Genomic DNA, 23,490 nt, shown 5'->3' with positions numbered 1-23,490 from the left:
AATGAGGTTGTGAACCAGAGACGCGTTTGCCTTTTAGGAAGTAGTTCTTTGGACATAGCTAGCAACCCTAGGCAATGATGATTTGTTTGCCAATATGGGACATGTTACGAGGGCACATAAAATCTCAGTCTTCTCCATTATCAAATTCTAATACGCTTATTGTGTATTACTAAATCCAACCCAGCAGTCTCCTTAATGTATTTGTACCCAGTAATTACAATAACAGTAAATAAAGTTGGAACATATGTGTTTTCTTCAAATAAAAGCTAGACGTGCTTTTTTTTCTCCCTTGTAAATAAAGCCAAGGCAGGACGTCCCATGTGAATCTTTCTGTTACTACAGAGAATTCCCCCAAACCAGTTTTTCATTACCTTTTAGTACGCTTTTTAATTTTATGTTGATAGTAAAACTTTTCTTTGGCTGAAAATGCCTTTTCTACTGAGCTCAAGCTATCTGTGTAGAACTCTCCATGTGTGTTGTCATATTGGTCTCAGCATATCCCAGGTTGGTCTGTCACAGTAGAAGCTCCACTAAATTTCATTTAGTCTTTTTTTTTTTTCCTGTTTTTTGAAATGGCTATTTATGTGAATAGTTTAGGTGTTAAGTTGTTCGTATCCTTCTGCTGGTACTTTCATTTTTAGTTTCTTTTAGTTTTCAAAGGGTCCATAAAAATAAACAGAACTTTAACAAGAAGTTGTCAAATAAAGGAGTGAAGGTCCCACAGCCAACATCCATGCTGTCTTGGTGTTTTGCTTCTGTTTTCTCCTCTTCACCACCCTCTTTCTGAGCTGCTGAAGATGGTTCTGGGAAAAGGTAGTAAATGAAAGGAGGCTGGAACAGTACAAGGGGGTTTAGATAGAGCTGAACGATATCCTGTGTTATATCTGATATCTTGTGTTCCAGCCTAAAATTCTATTTCCTGTATTAGCAACATACAGGATACTACTCTTACTTGTATTTTTCAGGTTATCTGGAAAAGGTAGAGTGAGCTGACCCAGCCACCACTGTTGTTCTTTCTGCTGATGATTTTTTTTCCCTTTTCCCTCCCCAGAGGAAGAAGGGAGACTCAAGGACAGGGGCTCTGTAGGGTGAAATAAAGACTGTCCTGGAGGCAGCATTGCTGTAAATAGAAGGCAGGAAGGAAAAGTGCTTTTTCCTTCTTTTTTTTTTTTTTTGGACAGAAGATTGAAGAGCAGGGGAAAGGTGGGAGAAAAGCTTGGTCAGGTCCTTTTGCCACTGCTTTTACCTTCAGGAAACTTGAGAGGAAATGGATAAAACTGACAATCTGAGCTCAGTCTTTTGTCACCTGTAAGATACAGTCTTATCTCATCAGTGAGGTCAGCTGCCCTGGTAGGGAGCTACTGTTCCAGCTGATCGCTGCCACCAGAACAGCACACACTGTAACGTCATCTGTGCAGGTGTTAGCAAACATGGAAGAGAATTTAGGAAAAGGAAGGAAGACAAAAATGTCAATAGCTTGGCTTTACAGTTTAAAACACAAAATACCCACTCAGATGCTCACTCATAAATAATGTAGCTGTTCGTATAGATCAGCTCTTATATCAAGGAGGTGTTTCTTTCATTGTTTTCAACTGGAAAATGCTTTTATATATTTCATCGATAAAGATAAAAGTGAAGATGAAGCATCACTTCTGGGGAGAAAGAGTTATTTACTAGAAGTAGAAATTGATAAAGCCAAGACTGCTGGATTTTATTTGGTTATACTGCTGTGTTGCTGTGTGGCATCAGGCAGTTCCCATGTCAGTTTGCTTATGAAAAATCTTCATTCTGATTTTTATGACTTCTTTAATTGGAGAGACTCTATGAGTATAATACTGTTAGTGTTACACATACGATCTAAAAGGTGTCCTTTACTGTACAAAATAATTTTTTTTCTGAAGTGAGAGAAAAGCAAGGCTTATTTACATTATGAACCAGAAAATATTTTTCCTTGAGCTATTTATTCCATGTGAATAGTGGCCAACTCCAATTTGGGAGTAGCCTCATGATAATGTTTTAAGAGCACAAAATAGATATCCTCTTCACGTTTTAGAGCGTGGGACATGCCGTTGTGTCCTGCATAGCTCTGGTTTACTTTGCCAGTTCTTCAGTACGCATTGCCTGGTGTGTGCACTACCTTTAGTTAACAGAAGGTTTGTGACAGATACATACTCCCTCAAGAACTTAACTTCTCAATAGTTAAATGTCTGTCAGTATTTTTTGGAAACATTGATTTCCTAAAGGGGGAAAAAAGCTTACTGTTTTCACTGCTACAAAGGCTTTTTGTTAGGCATTACTTTTTCAACAATCTGGTTTTTGATCTTTTTTCTATAAGGTCTTAAGGAACTGGAGCTTTTCTGGAAATAGCTGGCATTTGCAGACAGTATTAGAGAAACATGTTTAAGCATCAATGGTAGTAAAAATATTGGAGGAAGTCCTATAAATCAAAGTTGGAGCTGGCTAGAGGACAAAACATTGCTTCAGAACATCTTTTGAGCCAATCCACTTTGCTTCCTTTCTGATCTGTATGAAAACAATCTTTGAACAATTCCACAGAAATTAACTCCGGCGTTGTCTGTTATCAGTCAGAAAGGAAAAATTTGAAATACTGTAAAAAAGTATTAACCAAAGAGCCTGGAGGTGTTGAAATCCTCCTAATAAAAATGCATCCAAACCAGTATAGTCCTAATAAAATATTTCAGCCTCAGAGCAATTTTTCCTTTACAAATGTTTCAGCTGGCTGTAGATTGATTGCTTGGCTTTGGACCTTATTATTGGTCTTACCTATTGAGTATACTATTGAGACTCTATTTTGGTGTCACCCAGTGCACCCAATCCCTGCACAAAATTTTACGGTAAAGGGAGAACAACTTCTTGTGTCAGTTCTAGTTTTCTGTTTATATGCACTGTAGATGATGGAGCAAATGGGAGGGGTTGCTTGTTTGGGTTTTTTTCCTGCCTTGAACAAACAGTGTCATAAGCTTGCCCTTTTAAGATAAAGTGCTCTTTATTGGATGATTATTAGGTGATCAGAATTTACTATGTATAAAAAAACAACAACAACAACAAAAAGGTCCTCTATCTATAACAAGAAAAGCCTGTTTCCCATAAGGAGAGAAAAAAATACTACTCCAAACGTTACAAGTTAGGTTTTTTCCTAAATAATTACGGGCAAGAATTTGAAAAGGCATCAAAAACTCAGGCTTTCTGTTGCATTTCTGTCTGTGAAACAAAACCTTGCCATGCAAATTCATGGTGAGTGCATATATATATACATAAAGACAGAGTGAAAGATCATAAATATTCATAAACACACTTCCTTCCTGTGTAACCATACTTGAAACAGGTATTGCTGAAAAAGTCCTAAAGTTTCCAACAAAGATAGGAGGGACACTGTGAATCAAGTGACTTCTCAGTTTCTTTTGGAGAGGAAAACTATCTGTTTTCATAGTTTTTCCCTTATTGTTGAGAAAGTCTCCTTTGTAAAACCCAAAATCCCATACTATGGTCTGTGTTGCATACTTTTCTGAAATCCTAAATGTGTGCAATTCTCACTGTAATAATCAAAGTATCTAGTTTTGACTTTTACATGCAAATCATTAACTATTAATCATTGTAGAAAATGTCTAATCAGTTCTGAAATAGTTTCACACCCTTATATGGGGGTGGATAAACACAACAAATAGCGATTCAATGTTCCTAAGTATATAAATCACTGCAGTACATAAAGGCATTTCATGATACATGAACATAAGTCTAAATCTCGTTTCAGTATTCAGAGGCTGGGTATGCCTATATCTTTTTAACGTACATTGAGTTATTAAATCTATAATTTGAAAGGTTTTCTGATAAAGGCTGGAGTGTTCCTATTGCATAATCCGATAATACTTTTCATTTCAATATCGTGCAGAGCCAGGCTTATTTTAAGCATTTTTCTTTTTAAAAAGGGAGAGTGTTGGTGAATAAATATTACATTGGTTTTGAGCATTGATGTGTTTTTGCTACATTTGTTTGATATTATTAAACTTTTCAGAGGTTGATATTACTGAATGATGGAATATATAAAAAGCATGGGATAAAATGTAATCTACTGCATTATTAGAGAAAATTAAAGTAGAGGCTATATTTTACAGTGTCGTCTTTCAAATCTAGCCATGCTGTAAACTGATGTTTGCTGTATGCTCCTCCTGATTTGAAATAGATGAAAGAGAATGAACCTTTAATCACCATGGTTCACACTATGATTGAGAACTCGGCGCTAAGACCGCAACTGTACCAGCAAGTAAGGTCTTGGATAGTGAATGAAATTGCTTTATCATCTGCGAAAATTTTCCTTAGTGACAGTTTTGGTTGTTCCTCAGATTTATTCATAACATTGGTGTTTCTCTTATTTGCTTTGGAAAACCACAAGTCATCCATGCTTTATAAAATGCTGCAATATCGTTAGCATGGCTTTTGCTGCGTTTTTGTTGTTAAGTATTAAATGTACCCTTTTGAATAACTTTTTCTGTCTGGACGATTTAATTAGTTGATGTTTTATGCAGGTGTCCAGTAAATTCATGAAACTTTCAATAAGCTTCCAACATTTGTCTTAGCATGATTCTCTGCAATTAGTGTTCAACGGTGCTTCTTTCTTTTGACCACTACAAAAGCATGTGAGTGGTGTTTACCTGGTCATTTCTGGCAATTTTGTTTTGTTCTAGGAAGTGGATTTACAAGTTTTTTGTTTGCACCTACCAAGCCTTTAGCCACTGAAGAAAGGAAGGATCAAAATTACTTTGATCTGGGGACTGTAAATCCAAAAGGCAGTGTCTGTTCATAAAGTCACAGCAGACTTAACCGTGCACACTTTCAGAGTATCTAGTGATGGTTGTAAATGGTAAGATGGAAGAAGAATCAGAAATGTGAATGGAAATATTGTCTTGTGAGTTGAGACCTGCATTAACTTATGAGCATGGCCAATACGTATCTGTTGGCACTGCAGTGTCTTAGGGATACTGGGGCTTAAGTAAATAATAGCTCCTGTCACATCAGGGAACGTTTAAGAAGTTTCTAGCCTCAGCTGGAATAAAGATGATGTTCTTAACTTAAATGACTTACGATACTTTGCAGCAGATGAGGTGTGCAATTCTGGCTGCCAGTCAGAAGGGAATGTCTGACCAGTTCCCTTACACTGGCATTTATGCCTTTGTGAGCCAAAATGACATACAAAGGTTGCATAGTTTGAAGAAAAAGAGTCATTCTGCCATGTAAAACAGTCATTTATTAGTGATGAATGCTTTGCCGTGTTTCAAAAAAAATGCTGCAGCTTAATTTCATGTTTCATTTTTTTGGAAGTCAGCTCCACATTGTAGATTTGCTTGTGATCCAGAAAAGTTGCAAGAAAAATCTCCGCTTTCCAGAGGAAATTGGGTTGTGAGTGACTTTGATTTCGGGATCATCCAATTTGTGCTCCTGTGTGCAAAACAGGAGCTCTAACATGGAACCTGAAGGAACTATTTGGGAGACAAATGGGAGAATTATGGTGCCCTCGAGCCCTAAATGAAATTGGGTTTTGTTGTTTTGCTTGGTTGTTGGTTTTGTTTTTTTTTAAGAGGAGCCTAGCTGTTACTTTTTTTTTTTTTTAAAGCAAATCAATTTTCTGTAATAAGAGTATGTAAGACAAATAAGTCAACATACGTATAATGAACAGAGGTGCTTTGGATGTGTCAGAGTGCTCAGCTTCTAATACCGATATACACATATTCGAGGTATAGCCGTGCCTGGGCTAGGTGACCCACTTATTTAGGGATACCAATAAATTTCAGAGTGGTTTCTTGACAAGGCTGTGCTGTCAGCTAAGGTATCGCTACACAGCACTGCCGTCTCCTTGTAGACATACCTGCTGCTTCGTATTTGACACGGAATAAGCACCGGTTTTGACATTCTTGTCAAAGAAACAGTGAATCTAACGGGTCATGAAGATTGAATAACCTTTTGTCACTAGAGACGTGGTCTCTTCAGGTCAGTGTGTTTGCAACGCAGTGGCAGGCTTGTGCAGAAGAACCCATGCATAAGCTGGAGAATAGCAAGACCTTCTGCTATCACAGATGAAATTTCCTATACAAAATACTGCATTAACTGACTTCCAGGAAAGGATAAAAATGTACTCAAAAGTTCACTGCCTAAATAATCTTCTAAACTTTTGTAAAGCAAAACTAACCTGTTTAAAATTCTGGCCACTTATTTAACGTTTAAACAACATATAATTTTTTATTCAAACAAAAATAAATTGTTTTTTCAGTCATCTTTCCCACTGCTGTTTTAAAGGAATGTAAACAGTTGGGAGAAGCCTCTGTGTAAGCAACTGAAACCTGTTTTGTCGTTAAGATGATAAGCTAGTTTCTGATGACCATAACCATTTCTGCAGGTAGAGAAAAGGATCTTTCTTTACTTCAGTTCATTCAGTTCAGTTTTATGACTGAGCTCGTTTAGAGCTAAGCAAAGGAAAGCAAGAAAAGCTTGTATTTAATTAAAAATTAAGGTGTCTTGCATCCTGTTTGTTTGTAGTGATTAACAGTTCTCTAGTAAAAATAGCTAAAATAGATACTATTTCAAGTGTGTTATTTATAAGACTTTTTTGTTTGTGATTTGTTACATCTTCACAGTTATTTAAATCCCTTTGGCTTACATCAGTCTGCTGTTCAGACTGCACTGTAAATGTACAAGTATAAGCCAGGGCAATGATTCCATATCATTGGACAAGAGACAAGAGAAATAGAGGCTTTTTACAGCCTAGACCTATTTCTACCTTGTTTGGGTTTTTTTTGTTTCTTTTTAATACTAGGTGAGGAGTGTTAATCTTATTTTCTAAAGCAGTATATGCTGATTTCAAAAAGTAGAATTATCCTCAGTTCCTCTTATGTGTGCGAGTTCTCTAAAGGGGGAAAACCGAAAATCCAAGTGCAACAATCTAACATCCAGGTCTTTGCTTGGATAATTGTTCTTAATACATTAAAACTGTATAAAAATAGGTTTTGTCCCTATAAAGACAGGTAGATCTTGTTTATGGCATACTTCATCATCATTAGTAGTATTATTATACTTACAGCAGCTTCATACGTTTAAACCGTTATGAATGTTAGATTTTGAGATTTTGTAGGTAGAAATATTTTTCAGGTTTTGTTATGAACACAGGAGATGATTGTATTTGAGTGAAAAATCTTGTATTTCCAATTTGTATTTGAAATGTTACCTCCCGCATTATGCAAAACTAGAGGAGAATCTTGCTTACTGTGGTGTAAATGCCCATTTGCCCTGCTTCATGATAGTAAGAAGTACTTTAAGAAAGAAAAAGAAAAGAAAAAACCAAACCTCTTGGAAGTCTGACTTTAACCTTGTGCTCTCCACAAGATGTCCTGGATTGTCATTTTAATTTCCTAAGTGCAGTATCTTGCAGAGATTCTTAGTGTGCTCTTAAGTGTGTGAAACTTCCTGCCATGTGTTTATTGAATCAAAATGGCTAGCGGAATCTGAAAATAGCTTATAAGGTAATGAGATAATACTGTCACTTAAATGTTTTTAATATTGACTGCTTAAATAGGTTTAAGTTCTTATGCCTCAAGAGAGAGATTTGCCTCATCTGCATTTATTTGGGAAGAAATTCCCTTCTTGCATTGTGTCTGTTGTGGTGGATTTATCCACTTGTGTGATTCATGTGGTATTGGCATTTGATGTAGTTGGGGACTGTACAGTGGGGACTCTAAAGTAGATGATAAATTATTTCTAACGCAAGATGGAGGTTCAATTAAGGTCACTTTACCTTTTCACATGTAAGATACATGTTTGACCAAACTCTGCGTTTGCAGTTTGCCTTTCAAAAATGGTAAGTTCTGTTTGTAGGCATTCAGGGTGCTGCTCCTTAACGTTTGGGAGCTGTGTAGTGTATTTCACCATGTTAAGAGGAATGGACGTTTTTGTATTTGAGTAGGCAAATGTCGAGGAAAAGTGTCGAAGTCAGCAGCAAGTCATGTCAGTGGTTCAGTAGGTGGCACTCTTTCTCTGAAATTACTGTCCTGGTGAAGTGTTTGTAGGAACGGATTTGGTGAGAGAGACGTTTGTTGGATGCGACATAAAATACATTTCGATAACTTGATCGTTGGAGTTCTTAGAATGCATTTTCCAGGGTTATGAGGTTGTTAACCTTGCCTGTAATGTGTAATTGCATTTTGTCTGCTGCAGTTCCTCTCATAATGCCGGTAGGATGCGATAGCATTCTGCACTTTTTGCCTTAAGCTGATTTATAGCTGTGCTGTGGAAAGAGGAGGTGCTGTTTTGTCAGAGATGGATTAAGTGTTTCGTACTATTTTTAGAGGTTTTGCGTTACGCCTACGTAAAATGTTGCAGTAAAACTGTTGAAATGAAGTGGCTCTCCAGCAGCGCCTATTGTGGGAAGCTAGTACCGCTGACAAAAGCAAGAAGCTGGCAGCAATTTTAAATGTGTGACAGGATTTTAATAAGAAGAATTAGCACGTGTATAGTCATCTTTGAAAATGTGTTTTTGCTTTCTGAATACTTAAAATACATTACTTTTAGGAGTTAGGCAGGGATAAGGATGCTGAATTGGCAAGCTGTTTTCAACTTGGGTATAATTAAGGTTGAAATGCTGAAAAAATAAATATATCTTTTTTAAAAAATTAAAAAAAAAAAATGTAAAAAATACTGGCTTAAAAAAATGACATTTTTCCAGGCAAGCTATATAAAATGCTGAACAGTGTCTTAGGAAGTTGTATTTATTTAATAGGGGTTAATCTTTCTTTGGTAAAATCTTGCTGTTCTAAAATATAACTAGGTTTTCTCTGTAAGTTAGAGACATTTGGCCATGTTTATGAGTTTTTTTTTAAATATTTCCATTCCTCATTTTTCTCTCATTGTGATAAAATCAACAGTTAAAAAACACAACTCTACAATAGTAGGAGTTTAAATAGATACCTTAATTTTTGTGACATTCACAAGGTGCAAAAGTGCTGTGGCTTTTTTCATATTCCAACACTCATTTTCATAAAACGTCCATTTCAAAGAAAGTTACTGTGTGGTTTTAATACACTATACATACTTTTAAATTGTCACCAGGTGCATTTGCATGAGGTATGTGGACATAATGTCTTGAAATGAAACACTTAAGTGTGTTGAAGATTTAGTGTATGTTTGGAATGCTTGTCTGATTAACCCTTCCCTAGTCCTTTTATTTATAAGTGTCCTTTAACGTGGACTTGTGTTTTTATAGTCTTTCTTGCACTATTAAGTCACAACGACCCAATTATGACAGATACATGGAAGGAAAGCATCTGTGTTGGGACCCAGTGCACACACGTTTTTAAATAGAATATGAAGGTTGATAGCGTGATGCCAATACTTGCTGTATAGGACAGCAAGTAGTTACCGTATATGACAGTCCATTCTAAAATGGGGGGAGCTACCTTTTTTCATGTAAAATATTTTTAAATCTTGTTACTAGTCAGTTCAGAGACTGAAAGAGTGAAGAACTTAATGTGAGGAGCTGTATGAAAGTAGCTTGAGGGTACCTTACATGCTGATTGGCGTGGGGAGACAAGTTTGCCGAGGTTGAAAGATAAAATAGAAGGGCTTTCATTTATGGCATTTCTGGTAATACTCTGCTGGAGGGGAGGGAATCCATATGAAAAAGTAGGCAGAAGGGTATTTGGTGGCGCTTACTGGGCCTGTAACAAGATATTTTGCAGCTATGTTGTATACTTAGGTCATTCTGTTCTGATTTGAGGTTCACATCAGAATATCTTCCTTGTGAATGCACTTGACCTTAGTGGGCCCAGGATGGTTAATTGCAAGTAGAATGAGCCCCTGTATTTAGAAGGCACGTAAGAAAACGTACATAAAGAGGTATAACTGTATCTAGGTGTACTCTGGCAGTTTCATCTTCCTGCATAATCCATGTTTGATTTAGTTGTACATCTTTAAAAATCCAGTTTGCATTAGAAACATAGCCTGTTAAGTTAATGCAACTTTCTACTGACAGTCTGCTTGACATTCCATTTACTTATCTTCATTAATATATATTGGCTAGAAATATATTGTTTGATGTGGTGTGTCTGACTTACAAGCAAAAGCTGATTTCTGATTAAAACTCTTAAGCTGAACAGTAGTTTCACTTTCATGGTCCAATTAAGTTGTTTTATGGCAATATTATTCTTCCTTATAGTTAACACAAGAAGAATGTAGGGGTACACTATACAAATATAGAACTGAAGAGCTGGATATTGATGTAAGTCATTTGTATTTCTTCTTCCTTGGAATTTTTTGGTGTATGTCTCTATTTTGATAATAATTTCCCCCTTGACTTTTGGGTTTGAAAAGCACTTCATATTGGTGATTACCAACAGAAATTGCTTTGTGAAATTGAGAGGCATAAGATTCTTTTTGTAATAAGCTTCCAACTTGCAGGAAGTATTACATTTTAGGCTGAAATTTCAAGTATTATATCTGTTCAAAGGTGAATTGCTTCTAGAAAGGACTTAATTACTTCAGAAGGGAAAAGATCTGTAGTTGTTGTTCAGTTATAAGCATGAGAGATGTAACTTCTCAGGAAATAACGACCAATACTCCAAAACTGAAATTTGGCACGGGTAGTTACTGCTCAAAGTATTGGGTTGATAGTTACTACAGAAAAGGGGCTTGGTGTTTAAAGTCAGTTTTAAAATTGGTGGTGGAAAATACACACGTATAGTCATACTGTGTAGGCATACATACGCATGACTAGTCATTCTTGCACAATGCAACTAAGAGCAGAGATACTGATTTAAGAGACGTTATTTTAAGAGTAAAACGGAAAGCAGGCTTCCAGAGCAGCACAAAATGAACCAAAAAAGTTGTTCAAATAGAAAAGTAAACTGGTTCAAATTGGTTAGAGTGCACTGAAGAGTTACTTGCTCAAACTGGAGCTGGAGTGGAACAGTTTTAGTCATGGCCAAGCCTCGATTGGAGGTAAAACAGAGCAGAACCTGGAGAGTATTAGTAACTAAATATTAAAAACCTGAAATAAGCCATGGGAAAGACTGTGAATGTATGCAATATTCTTTATAATACTGAGGAATATGTAAATTAAAATGGTATTTAATACCTATTATTAAGTTGTAAAGATTTAGCTGTAGAATCATAAATTACATGTTTTGAGCCATGCTGTTTCAAGTTATAATAACACTTATTTCATAGTAACTTAAGAGGGTTTTTAAGGTTAATTTGAAAAAAAAAACCACTGATACCTTCGGGCTTTTGGAATTCATATTTGTGATAATAAAATTTTATAGATATTTTTGTAATGATTTGATCAAGTTATACTTTGATTGCTGAAGATGTTAAAAATTAAATCCTAATTGTGATCATTTTCTGTTATATATTAGGCTAAACTTAGCCGTTTATGTGAACAAGATAAAGTCGTACAAGCGCTGGAGGAGAAGCTTCAACAGCTACACAAGGAGAAAGTAGGACAATTGTATTTATTACCTAAAGTGGATGTTATTTTACATGCTTATTATCAGAACATTGGTAACTGAAATAAAATGAAAATCAGCCCAATGATGCAGAACATTAAAAATAATTCTTTTTATTATAATAGTACACGCTTGAGCAAGCTTTGCTATCAGCAAGTCAGGAGATAGAAATGAATGCAGATAATCCCGCAGCCATACAAAATGTAGTCTTACAGAGAGATGACTTGCAGAACGGACTACTTAGCACTTGTCGAGAAGTATCACGAGCTACTGCGGTAAGTAATATATTCGTGCCAGTAAAACTCAATGAAGCGTTAAACAGTTATCTTCATGTTCATATTCTTAATTGGGTTGTCTTTGGTTATTTTTCATGACATTCCAACAAAACCCAGTTGTCTTTTACCTGCTTGTATTTTTGTCAAAGGCAGTGGAAAAGTGATTTTTGTTTTTTTTTTTCTTCTTACTATATTCATTGAGTAGTCTTTCTTTAATTTTATTTTTGGCCAGGAATGAGTGCATACTGACTTCAGTCAGTGTGGTAATTTTCACCTTTATAATACGAAAAATTGATTACAGAAGAAGTAAATAATGCAAATATGCTATTTTATGTGATGGAAAAATAGTAGCAAGCACAAACTTTATCAGCTATTCAATCAGACTTACTTTAAGCAAAAGCAGCTGCAGGATGAAAAGAAGAAAAGATTATACTGTCATGGTCTCTCTTAATAATGGGCCATTAAATTTAAAAGATCTTTCAAGTTATGCACTTTCAAAAACCTTTAAAAAAAAGAAACACAAAGGAAAGGAAGGGAATTGCTATTTACTGTCCTTTTCCACTTCGTGATCATTTCTACATTGAAATGACAAAGGAAAGAAGCATTTTTGCCTATTACACATATGTGTGTGTATATATATCCAAAAAGGTATTTCAGTTTCAAATTCCAGTAGTCTGCTGTGGTGACATTGACGTGGAGTAGGCCCTGAAATAGTGGTTTTAGTCTGAACGTTAGACTATGTTATAAAAGGGATTGGTTGGACAAGGAAAAGGGAATCAGGGGAAAGGAAATCCTCAAGATATACTTTCCCTCATTGACTTTTTAATCTATGCAAAATTGAGTGAACTGCTTGATGTAGGCTTAAAAAGGGAGATGGTAGAGCCGACCTCAAAGAAGATTTTCTTTCTGCACCTTTTCCCTTCTGGCGGGTGTAGTTTCAGATATGTAAAATAATGGTGCGTGAGCAGGCCTGGGGCGTTCCCTGGTAACCTCACAGGCAGGGTTGGACGACTTACATTTGTCTTGCGTAATGCATTGCGTATACACGCACACGCTGGGCACTCACACATATGTATTCTGTGTGATAAAAGAGACAGGTTTGCATCCATTTTTGTGGGGTTTCTGCCTCAGCGGAAGGACAGCTTAAGACCCACGTGCCTGCTGACTACAAAGACATATTCTGAAGATTTTGCCCTTGCCTATCTTTTCAGTTTGCGAAAAGACAAAATGCTGTTTGTTTGAATCCCATTCAGTATCATTAGAAAGTCAAAAAGCTGTTTAAACATTGCATTCTCTAAAATACATATTTATTTATTGCTGATATCTATTTATGCATAACTTCCTGAAGTTTCATGCCACTGAATAAAGAAAACTAAATATACTTTCTGGGTTATTTTTACTTGAATGTGCATTTATAATTCTTTACTTTTGTTATATGCTCAGGAACTGGAAAGAGCTTGGAGAGAATATGATAAATTGGAGTATGATGTAACTGTAACAAGGAACCATATGCAGGAGCAACTCGATCGGCTTGGAGAAATTCAGGTGTGGCATAGGTCTTAAAGTACATTTAAGTCACCTTCATTTTCTATGATTTTGTTTAAAAACTACACAAATTAAAAAAGGGGGACACGTGGTGCATTAACTTACAAAGTATAAAAAGAAATTAAAAGTTCGTAAGTTCTGAGGAGGTCTTCAGCTTTTCCTATTTTTTATTTTTTTTTTTCAAGCTACAGCACTGGTTTTCCTATGTCTGGAAGCCTCCTCTTTCTGTTTCAGTGATGGTGTCCAAGATAGGGTAGTTTTCTCAGGCCTTAATTGCTATGACAGTCATATTAAATCTTCACACAAATCCTTCCATTTAACTGACTATTTTAAAATGTAATTAAATCATTCTTTCAAAAGAAATTACAATAAAAAACATTTAAAGCATTGCTTCAGGTCTTCCGTATGAAGAGTTTTGACGTGTATCTGATTAGCTCGCTGCGCTGTGGAGGACTGGGCAGTTAGTGTAAGTTCTGAATTTCTAAGGAGATCTTTCTGTGAGAGACGCGCACAGAGACGCACAGCCACATATCCGTACATTATCTGGACGAGGCAGATGGGTGTGGTCCATGCTGGGAGGCATTTAAAGGCTGTTTGCTCCAGGGATTGATTTTCTATGCGGCTATGAAAGGGAGATTACAAGGGAGCCCCAGAGCTGAGAAATTTGCGTTGCGCAATCCAAAAGCACGCATGGCTGTGAATGCAAATAGGCCCACAGTTTGTACGCTAGTATGGAAAACACCATGTTCATCTCCACCTGTTTTAAGGTTAGAACTGGTAATTCCTTTTCTCTTGTTGCATATATCTCCTGGGCAAAGTTTGCTTGGATTTTCTTTGGAGACGGTAGATGCAATTCTGTTCTTCAGTGAATAGAACTAGCAAACTGCTGTCAAATTAACTGACGTATTATGAAATTGCTTAATTTTACACTTTTTGTTTCTGGCAACATTTGAATGTTGCATTTTTATGGGAAAAGAGAGTTTCTGTCATTACTGCATTTTATTTTCCTTCACTGGGAAAGGCTATCCAGTGTAGTCTAAAGAGAAAAGGTTTTCTGGGGTTTTTTTTGTGCTTGCAGTGCATTCTAATTTATCGCCTATATGTGCTGTTTATTTACTGGCAGACTGAGTCAGCAGGGATACAGCGTGCTCAGATCCAGAAGGAACTGTGGAGAATTCAAGATGTCATGGAAGGTTTAAGTAAACATAAAGAGCAAAGAAGCTCTTCAGAGGCAGGTAAACTGATTGGGTTTATCTCATAGGAAGTGAGATGGGATCATATACATTTTTAAAGGATAAGCTCCATAGTTGCTTCTGTATGTTTGTAAAAATGGTACAATTGCTGAGAAAAGAAGAAAGCAATCATCTTTTTTTTTAAATTGATGGTTTGTGTAGTTGTGTGATAGCAACAGGTTATAGTTCATATTTTAAAAGCTATTAATTGAAAACAATTTTTCTCTTTCTTTCTGTGCCTTTCCACCTCCCCTCTAACAGGTATCATGGGATCAAGGACATTTTCAGCTATTAAATATAAAAATGAGGTATGGTTTTAGTATATTTACCATTTTAGCATCACTGAATTTCTAATATACATATGATAAAAATGAGCATTATTGTAAATTGTTTTAAGGATGTCTGAAGTAGGTATTCAGTATGTTTCTGAGAAAATATTGTTTATGAATTAGTTTTAAAGACTGAGATCTCCACTATTAATTCTAAGACTTTCATTTGTTCTGTGTCATTATATTCTCACCGGTATGTTTCTCTTTTCCATTTCTCACCTTTCCCTCTCCCTAGGCTCTTACCCTAGAAATATAAACCCTGATTTATGGATTTGTTTTCTCCCCACCACACTTTTCATGGGAAGAAATCATTGCTTTTTATGTCTATTCGCATATTGAGCCTGGTTCTCAGATGGCCAGAGCACCCACATGAACAGCTGAAACTGTGGGAGCTCCCAAATGTTCAGTTCCTCTGAAAATCTGGCTAGAAGTGACAGTTTTAAAGGGACATTGTCATGGTTGTCTAAAGCTTATGCAATATACATCTGGCTTACAGAACTTTCAAAAAAGTCTAATTTATATACAAATCTTTAAAAAGATATTGAATTTAATTTTTAAAAGCATGATTCAGAGAATTCATACGTGTCTAACAGAAGGTGCAGTTGTTAGAATTGAAAATCTTGATAAGCTGAATGATGAAACTATTGAAGTATCTCATCTTAGGTGGTAGTAATAAAATAAAAAGCAAACAAAAGAAGAAAGAAGCCCAAAGAAAATAAAGCTGTCTTGGCCTTTTTGGGTTATTTTTTTAGTGTGACATTGTCCCTTTAAGTCCAAAATCTATAGCTGGTGTAGCTATGGTAATATATTTTTTCTTTTGAAGTTATAAATAATTGTAACAGGTGTGCACATCTAAATAAGGTGACTATTCTACAATCTTTAGGAAGAGGAAGTAGTCCCACCTCGTCCTCCACTCCCTCGGTCCTATGACTTTACAGAGCATCCTCCCATAATCCCCCCTCTGCCCAGTGATAGCAGCTCCTTGCTCTGTTATAGCAGGGGCCCAGTACATCTGCCAGAAGAAAAGAAGATTCACCAAGTTCAAGGATATCAGAGAAATGGATCTTACTGTGTAAGTGGCTTAAACTGCCACATCCTTCTTGAAGCATCCCCCTGCCTTTGTGCAGTCACAATTTTTTTTTTTTTGGTCATCTGGCTACTTTTGTGTTATGTTTTTACTTTTGGCTACTTAGTTTTATTTATAGCTCCATCATTTGCTCTTCGCATTTGCCTGTCATACATTCTGTGCATATATAAAATGTCTTAAGACTTAAATGCCTGTATCTGAGTAAATTTCAGAAAATTAAATTCTTCTACTCACAAGTTCTTAAAAAACTCTAGGCTCAGAATCAGTTTTTCCTGAAGCCTTACACAATTTTTTTTCCTGAAGATCATTTAAAAGAAAAAAAAAAACCTCCACATTTTTATGGTAATTTTTTTCTGTAATTTCTGAAAGTCTGCACGTTTTTACTCAAATTAATTACAAAGAATACTGCTACAATAGCACGTGAACAATGAAACGTTGTCTTAAATTGAGAGCAGAGTCATCACAAAATAACTGTTTTGAGTCTTAAGACATAAATGCTTGTACAAAAATACCTGTTTATTTACCTCCTAACTTGTTGTTCCTCAGGGTCCTGATTATAGGCTTTATAAGAGTGAACCGGAGTTAACTACAGTAGCAGAAGTGGATGAGTCTAATGGCGAAGAAAAAACAGAACAAATTTCAGAATCAGAATCTACAGCTAAAGGTTTGTCCCCAGGCGTGGTGTTTACAACCTTTCAGCCTTTTTCACAGGGAATACAAAGCTCTAACTGTGTTATAGAAGCTGTCTCATCATTCATATTTTTGTAGCCTGCCCATTTTTTAATATGATGCAACAGCTTCCACGATAAAATAATGATTTAATTATATGACGAGAAAGATTTCAGTCAATTACACCGCAGAAAAATCAAACATTACACTCACCAACAACCCTGAAATCCTTATTGACACCATGTCTAATCACATCACTCACATTCCCCACACACCATTCCCTTGAACAATTACCCATTTTATGTTCTTGCCCTTGAACAATTATTCAGTTTTTGAATCAAGCTCCCGATGTTATGTCACTGGAACGTCCAAAAAGGCAGCACCACAGAATTTTCAGGCTCTCATAAGGCAGGGAAACAATGTCTTTTTCTTTTTTTAATCTTGTAATTGTTGAATTGCCTTCTGTCCTCTGATAGAATAGGAATAATGATCATGACCTTGGAGCGTACAGACAATAAAGGTCTTTGCAATTGCTAAATGCTTTAGATTCTTCTCTTCATCTAGCTTCCATAAAAGCTGCTAATTGCTTGGTAGAGTCTTTTACCAGGAAGTGCTTCTCAATTCTGTTTGTTAAAACACACAGAATAGTTTGTTAAAGGTGACTTCAGGAAAAGCAGTTTGAGCACCTCCCAAAAACCATATTAAGAGCTTTTAGAAAAATTAACTAAACTTATCCATTTTTCTACCATAATGGTTGGCGTTTCCAGTGCCAGCAAGATCACTGCCTTCTGTTCTGGTAGTTTGACTAAGGCGTACGTAGCAGGCTGGTGCAACAGTACCAGCATTCAACCAAGAACTATGATCGTATAAGAGTATTATTTTCATCAGAATGGTAATGGAGGTTTTTAAAACTAAGGTTAGCGTATAGTTCAGGTGTAAACAATGCGAATGGCCCTATGATAGATGATATAATTAACAGACCAGTAGTCAATTCAGATTCGCTATGGTATTTCCTGAGGTATAATGTTCATATACAGGTTTTATTGACCTTTGGTGTTCCAGATTGTTTATAGTAATCTGTGACAAGAGGGAAAACAATTGTCAGGACAATATAAGAAAGGCTGCACTGATTATATAAAGCAAACCCATACTTTTTGAGCACCCCAGTCTGCTTTCTGTCTTCTTCTGTAAAGACAGAAATAATTTTATTACGTCCATTTTGTTGAAAAAGCAGTCCTCAGTAAGGCAAAGCAATAATACAAATTCTTCTAATATAAATAATATTTGGGGTTGGGGTGGAGAATAGTTGCTGTGGTAGCAAGCAGCAAGAGGCTTTTTATCTTCCTGAACAGTGTGAAGTGAGTTTATCATAGCTGTGTTTTATCATGCGGTCCACGCTTTTGAGCATGTGAATTTTCTAACAGATATTTCTTGTTCTATGTATTCACTTGTAATAACAATTCCCATGCAGTAGGAAAAATATAACCATTCCTGTTTGTTTCTTATAGTGCATATGCCATTACAACTATATGCTGTTTCAACAAACATTTTTATGACATTCTATCTTAACAGTTTATACGCTGAAAAGGAAAGAAACTCAAAGGCAGCTCATCTCTGCAATTATTCTTTCTTGCCGTTTTAAGAAGTCATACTTAAATGACATTGTTTCCTATTAAGGGTGGTTCTAAAAATCTGTAAATTTGGGGGGAAATTTAAAAGTTGTTTTTCTAGTTCATTGTGCAGGTTACTGTACTAGATGCTTCTCATGTTTCTTCTGTCAGCCATTTCCCTCTTTTCAAATGTCAACAATCAAAGAGAAAAGTTTTAATAGGACTGTATTCGGTATCCCTTACAGCTGTCTGCAAGCAAAGGAATATTTATGGCCCGAGTGGTACATAAAGGTGACACAGAGGGAAAATGGACTTCTACTGTGTTTTATCCTTTTTACATCTAAAGGAGACCCAAACTGTTGCTTTATAGTTTTTGTTTTGAATGATGGATTTGGCATTCAAATACCTCCAGACTGTTTTGTCAGCCTATCAAACAATTTGGAGAAAGAGTTGAGCCTTCACCAAGTCAGTACATCCTCTGAAATCTGTGCAGCTTCAGGAAAAACAAGGAGAGAGAATTTGGCTATCAAAGAAGACGTTATATCTATTTTTAGGCAAAATCAGTGAGGAAACAATATTTGTAATAGTTTGATTTCCCGCGTGTATCAAGAAGCAAAAATGAAGCATGTGTTACTAAATAATATCTGTATGTTTTGGTAAGTTTTAACTTGCTTCACTTTTCTACCAGCTTAATTACATTTTGGCAGGGTTTCTCTAAGTAGAAAAACTAGTGGTGGATATTTTTACGAGTTCCCTGTCCCTAAAATGCAGTGAGCTGCAAGGCTGAGGACATGGTCCCACAAGCATAGGCACAGCTAACCACACCAGATGATGCCAACAGGTTTCAGACCAGTGCTGTTACAGGCACCGCACAAACAAGACCAGCGCTCACATGAAGGTGAAGCAACACAAATGGCATGATCCTGTTCTCACTCACCAGCTAAGCGAGCTCAAAGCTTGCTAACTGATCTCATACGCATACAGACATGAGCACACGTGTGTGCACACACAGATGAGTTCATCCAAGAACTTGACAGACCTGCGGTGTCTCCATCAGTCAACTCTCAGTACCTCTGGCCCCTCCAGTATCTGAATCCTAGACCTAAGGTCTCTTGGACAGCTGGCACCCGCACCTTGTGTTCTTCTTTCCATCTAGTCTTGTCTTAAGTTCGTTAGCATCTCACAGACAAAAGGTTCCCCCTGGTAGCAGGTCCAGACTTCTGGTCCCTCTGGTAGCCGACCCACAGACCTGCAGTCTTTCCCGTCTTTGACCCCCAGACCTATGTATGATCTTTCTGTAGTTGTCTGCTACTGGCAAGTGAACCTGGCTTGAAGATCACTAGCGTCTCTTACAGATGCAGAAGGGAAAGCGTACTCACATGGAAAATACTTAAGAACAAAGTTTAATAAGAAGATAGGACAGGCTGCAATGCTAAGGCACGGGGCTTGCTCAGACGAGCATACTGACAAACGTCTTGTTTATGCAAAGCTCGTCCCTCATATTCCCCCTCCTCTCTGTTATTCCATGCCTGTTCTTTCCCATCCGCCTTGCCCCATCACTTTCACGGCCTTTGTTTGCTCCTAAGTAAAAACCCACCCATAATTACTTTTTGTTCTTTGGTCCCACTTTTGCTAAATTTTGTATCTTCGAAGCATTACCTAGGTAAGCTTGGCCTTAAGTGGTAGCACTGATGCCTCAGCACTCTGCTGGCCGTGCAAACTCCATTCCGCAAAAAGTTCCCAGTACTGCCGTCCGATTGCCTGTGAAGTTTGGCCATCTTTCACGTAATTCTCCTTCAACCATCTGTGAAATCTAGCCATTCCACACGGTGCTATCTAACTTGTGTCTGTTTCTCACAGGCAAATTTTTTTATGTTTATATTTTTATGTCCAGCAATTTTTCGTGCTGTGTGCAGTAGTTTCCCATGCAGAAAGTCATCTGCCTGCGCACCTTAACAGAGGTGAATAATTAGGCATTAAGGTCTTTGCTGTCTTTTGAAGAATAGTTTTCGAGGCTGACGGTACGTATTTTCTAGAAAAAAAAAGTTTTGGCAATGTTTTGCATAGCACTTAGAATATCGCTTTACTGTGTCTCAGGTTCACATTTTCCTGTGGGAGTTGTACCACCCAGAACCAAATCGCCAACGCCAGAGTCTTCAACAATAGCATCTTACGTCACTTTGAGGAAGAATAAGAAGATAGATCTAAGAACGGTACTTTAAACAAAACTTAGAGCATTGATGGATAGCGATGTGTTCATTTCTAAGTTTAATTTCTGTAGTTGCTTCAAAAGTTGGAGTCATCTTTTTAATTTTCTTTACAAAAAAGTTCACTGTTATAAAAATAAAATATACTAAGTTAAAGGAGACAGCTGTAGAGAGAATGACAAAATTATAAAGGTGTTCGTTAAACTGCATAGAGGCACTCAAACTGGGCAAGAGCTAAATGGTAATGATAAATCTACTCAGCTGCTGAAGTTCAGGTTTGAGTTGAAAGGACATGAAGCATCTTGGGTTAAAACTTCGAAGGCCTTGTGTTTGGCTTCTGGGGAAGTTTAACAGCCATTGTATAACAAATACTGGCTTTTTTTTTTTTCATTACAACGATGATTTGGTAAATACCTAAAGCGGCCAGAAAATAAGGATACAGTAAGCAACATGTGGGTAATAAGCCTGGAATTTCAGTTTAGAATGTCCTGTAGTCTCTGGGTTGAAGACAGGTGTTTACGTGCAGTTCATGCAGAAGGGAGGAAAACTTTTGCCGTAGTTACAGGATGAATAGACGAGGAGAAGTTATAGGAGAAATGGGAGAGGAGAAAGTCTTGGGATGTTGGCTGGAAAAAGAATACCGCTTTTCAGAAGTGAAATCAGTTACTGTGAATGTACTGAATGCAGCTGATTAGCCCAAAGTAAAATTTTTTCTGTCATACAAAGTACAGATCTATCCGAAAATCAGTGAATGTCAAGAACAGCGTAGGTAAAGTGATGGTTGTTATTTTGGGAATAATATAATGCTTAGAATTACAGATTTTTTAAGTGGCGGTAAATTAACTTTGTCTCAGCCTGCACTTGGTGTTAAATGATGTCCAGTTGTAGTTTCTCTTGAAATAAAAAGACAGAAATCACTGTTAGATCAACAGGTATAAATGTCCTGGATCATTACATTTCGATTATGTTTCTGTCTCAGTCAAGTAACTTGTGTTTGCCTGTCATTTAACATCTGGTAAATTGTTTCAACTTGACAGCATGGCTTTAAGAGAGCGCCTACCCGTTCTGTTAATGTTTGTCATTGATGGTGGTAATGTCACTGTTCAAAAAAGCAAATTATTCTTTCCTTTTATTCCTTTTATTTTCAGTTTCAGTGTTCATTTATTAATAGTTTGTTCCTGTAGTTTCTTCACATATATGAGATCTTTACTTGCCCACTATTTTTCTGCTTTTTAGTGACTTATTAGGTGATTTTTTTCTGACAAGCTAAACAGTTCAGAATCTTGCTTTGTTAAAACAAATATATATATATATTGTTCCATTTAAGGAAAGACCAAGAAGTGCAGTGGAGCAGCTGTGTCTTGCAGAAAGCACACGGCCTCGAATGACTGTGGAGGAGCAGATGGAAAGAATAAAGAGACACCAACAAGCTTGCCTGAGAGAGAAGAGAAAAGGACTCAATATTATTGGCGTTTCAGACCAATCTCCTTCACAGACTCTGTCGCTTGTCAGAGATAATCCATTCAAATTGGCACAGGTGGGTCCCACGGTATTCAAAAACTTTACAGTGTCTAATTAAAAAAAAAAAAGTTACAAAATTGTTGGGTTTTTTTTTCCAAAATCACATGATACTGTAGGTGTCTATTTGAGACTGCTTGTATAGAGTGACAGTCACAATTCTCTGCCAGACACAATAGAAAGGGATAAGAAAATCTTCATGCTTATACCTAATCGTGGTAGAAGTCACTTTGTCTTTTTGGAAAATAAATGGTTCAAATCTACATATGTTTCATTATGCATTGTGATGTTTGTTGACAGGTTTTTTTTGTCAAATTGAGCAAACAGCATGAGATTGCAAGCTTTGTGACTAAAAGCAGTGTCAGGGAGAATCATGATTCCATCGATGTATAAATTATGACGATTTTTCTGCCATGTAATACATTCAAACATCTGTAACATTTTTAGGTAGGAGTGTGTATTTATGATGATAGCTCTTAACTGATGCTCTTCTGCTGTGGTTTTTGAGCCCATAAATACACACAAGTAGAACCCCCTCGCTTTTGTTTTCACTCAAACAGTTAAGGCAAAGAAGTGAGTTTTTTTAAATGGTTAAGGGTGGGAAGAGAGGAGGAAGGTGTAACTGCTTGTCATTAACCAGGAAATACTATCCTGAATATACATCTAAAAAAAAAAACCAAACCAAACAAACCAAAAAAAACCCCAAACAAACACAAAACCCAACTACCAAGCAAAAAATGTCACACCACTTCAGGAGAAAAAAAATCAAATAGATTCACAGTAGTGGATGTTAGACTGCCTACTACTTTCCAAATGCAAATAATTAGTTTTCTTTTTCAGTAGCTTCATGGGGTTTTATATTTTCTTTTAAATCTTCTGGCATACTTTTTTCCTCAGACCACGCTGGGTTTTGATTGTTTTTTGATTTTTTTTTTTTTTTTTTTTTACACCAATGTGGACCTGCCGCCTTTTATGTTTCTTACGCATTTTAACATGGGATTTTCCAAAACCACCTTAAATGTATTGCACTGTTAAGACATCATGTATTTCCAAAAAATTTTTAGGTGTTGTTTTCGTTGGGTTTTTTTTTGACTAAAAATGCTAAACTGCCTTCAGAGCTATACAAAAGTTACTTTACCTTCAACAACACTGGATCCCCAGAAGGCACTGAATTCAAGTTTTCCTTTGCATTAGAGCATCTGTATTTGGGATGACATCATGAATGCTATATATGAAGGTGGGGTTGTACAGATATTTTTGTGATTAACACCGCCTTTCTCAAGAAGAGGACGTGCAAAGCAAAGCTTTGCAGATGTTTCTTTTTGGAGTTTTTACAGGGGCGTTTGAGCTTTACCACTTTCCTATGGCATCGTTTCATACCTCAAGGTGAGGAATCTGCAGTCCATGTACGTGTCATTCCTGAGTAGCCAGCACATTGGGAGCAGAGAGGGGGAAGGGGCCAAATCCTCTGTGCCAGCACTTCTTGCTATACAGAACTCAAAGGAGTTTTGTTC

General features: G+C 36.7%; 1 protein-coding gene across 12 annotated transcripts in view; it reads left to right on the top strand.

The window, feature by feature from the left end:
- The window catches only part of PLEKHA5 (pleckstrin homology domain containing A5), a 178,608-nt gene that overhangs the window by 140,427 nt on the left and 14,691 nt on the right, over positions 1–23,490 (top strand). For 6 of the 12 annotated variants that reach the window (XM_054217140.1, XM_054217160.1, XM_054217204.1 and 3 more), the window contains 10 exons: positions 4,202–4,282; positions 10,217–10,279; positions 11,415–11,495; positions 11,630–11,779; positions 13,223–13,324; positions 14,448–14,559; positions 14,818–14,864; positions 16,519–16,636; positions 20,349–20,464; positions 21,786–21,995. In XM_054217140.1, the coding sequence (XP_054073115.1) occupies positions 4,202–4,282; positions 10,217–10,279; positions 11,415–11,495; positions 11,630–11,779; positions 13,223–13,324; positions 14,448–14,559; positions 14,818–14,864; positions 16,519–16,636; positions 20,349–20,464; positions 21,786–21,995 (1,080 nt within the window). Of the gene's footprint in view, positions 1–4,152; positions 4,283–10,216; positions 10,280–11,414; positions 11,496–11,629; positions 11,780–13,222; positions 13,325–14,447; positions 14,560–14,817; positions 14,865–15,768; positions 15,958–16,518; positions 16,637–20,348; positions 20,465–21,785; positions 21,996–23,490 lie in introns of those variants that run through there. The other 6 variants (XM_054217178.1, XM_054217196.1, XM_054217251.1 and 3 more) reach the window with 3 other exon arrangements.

The sequence above is a fragment of the Rissa tridactyla genome, chromosome 1 (assembly GCF_028500815.1).
Source record: "Rissa tridactyla isolate bRisTri1 chromosome 1, bRisTri1.patW.cur.20221130, whole genome shotgun sequence".
Taxonomy (NCBI): Eukaryota; Metazoa; Chordata; class Aves; order Charadriiformes; family Laridae; genus Rissa; species Rissa tridactyla.
The sequence above is the reverse complement of the archived record's forward strand: the minus strand, read 5'-3'. Positions and strand labels throughout refer to the sequence as shown.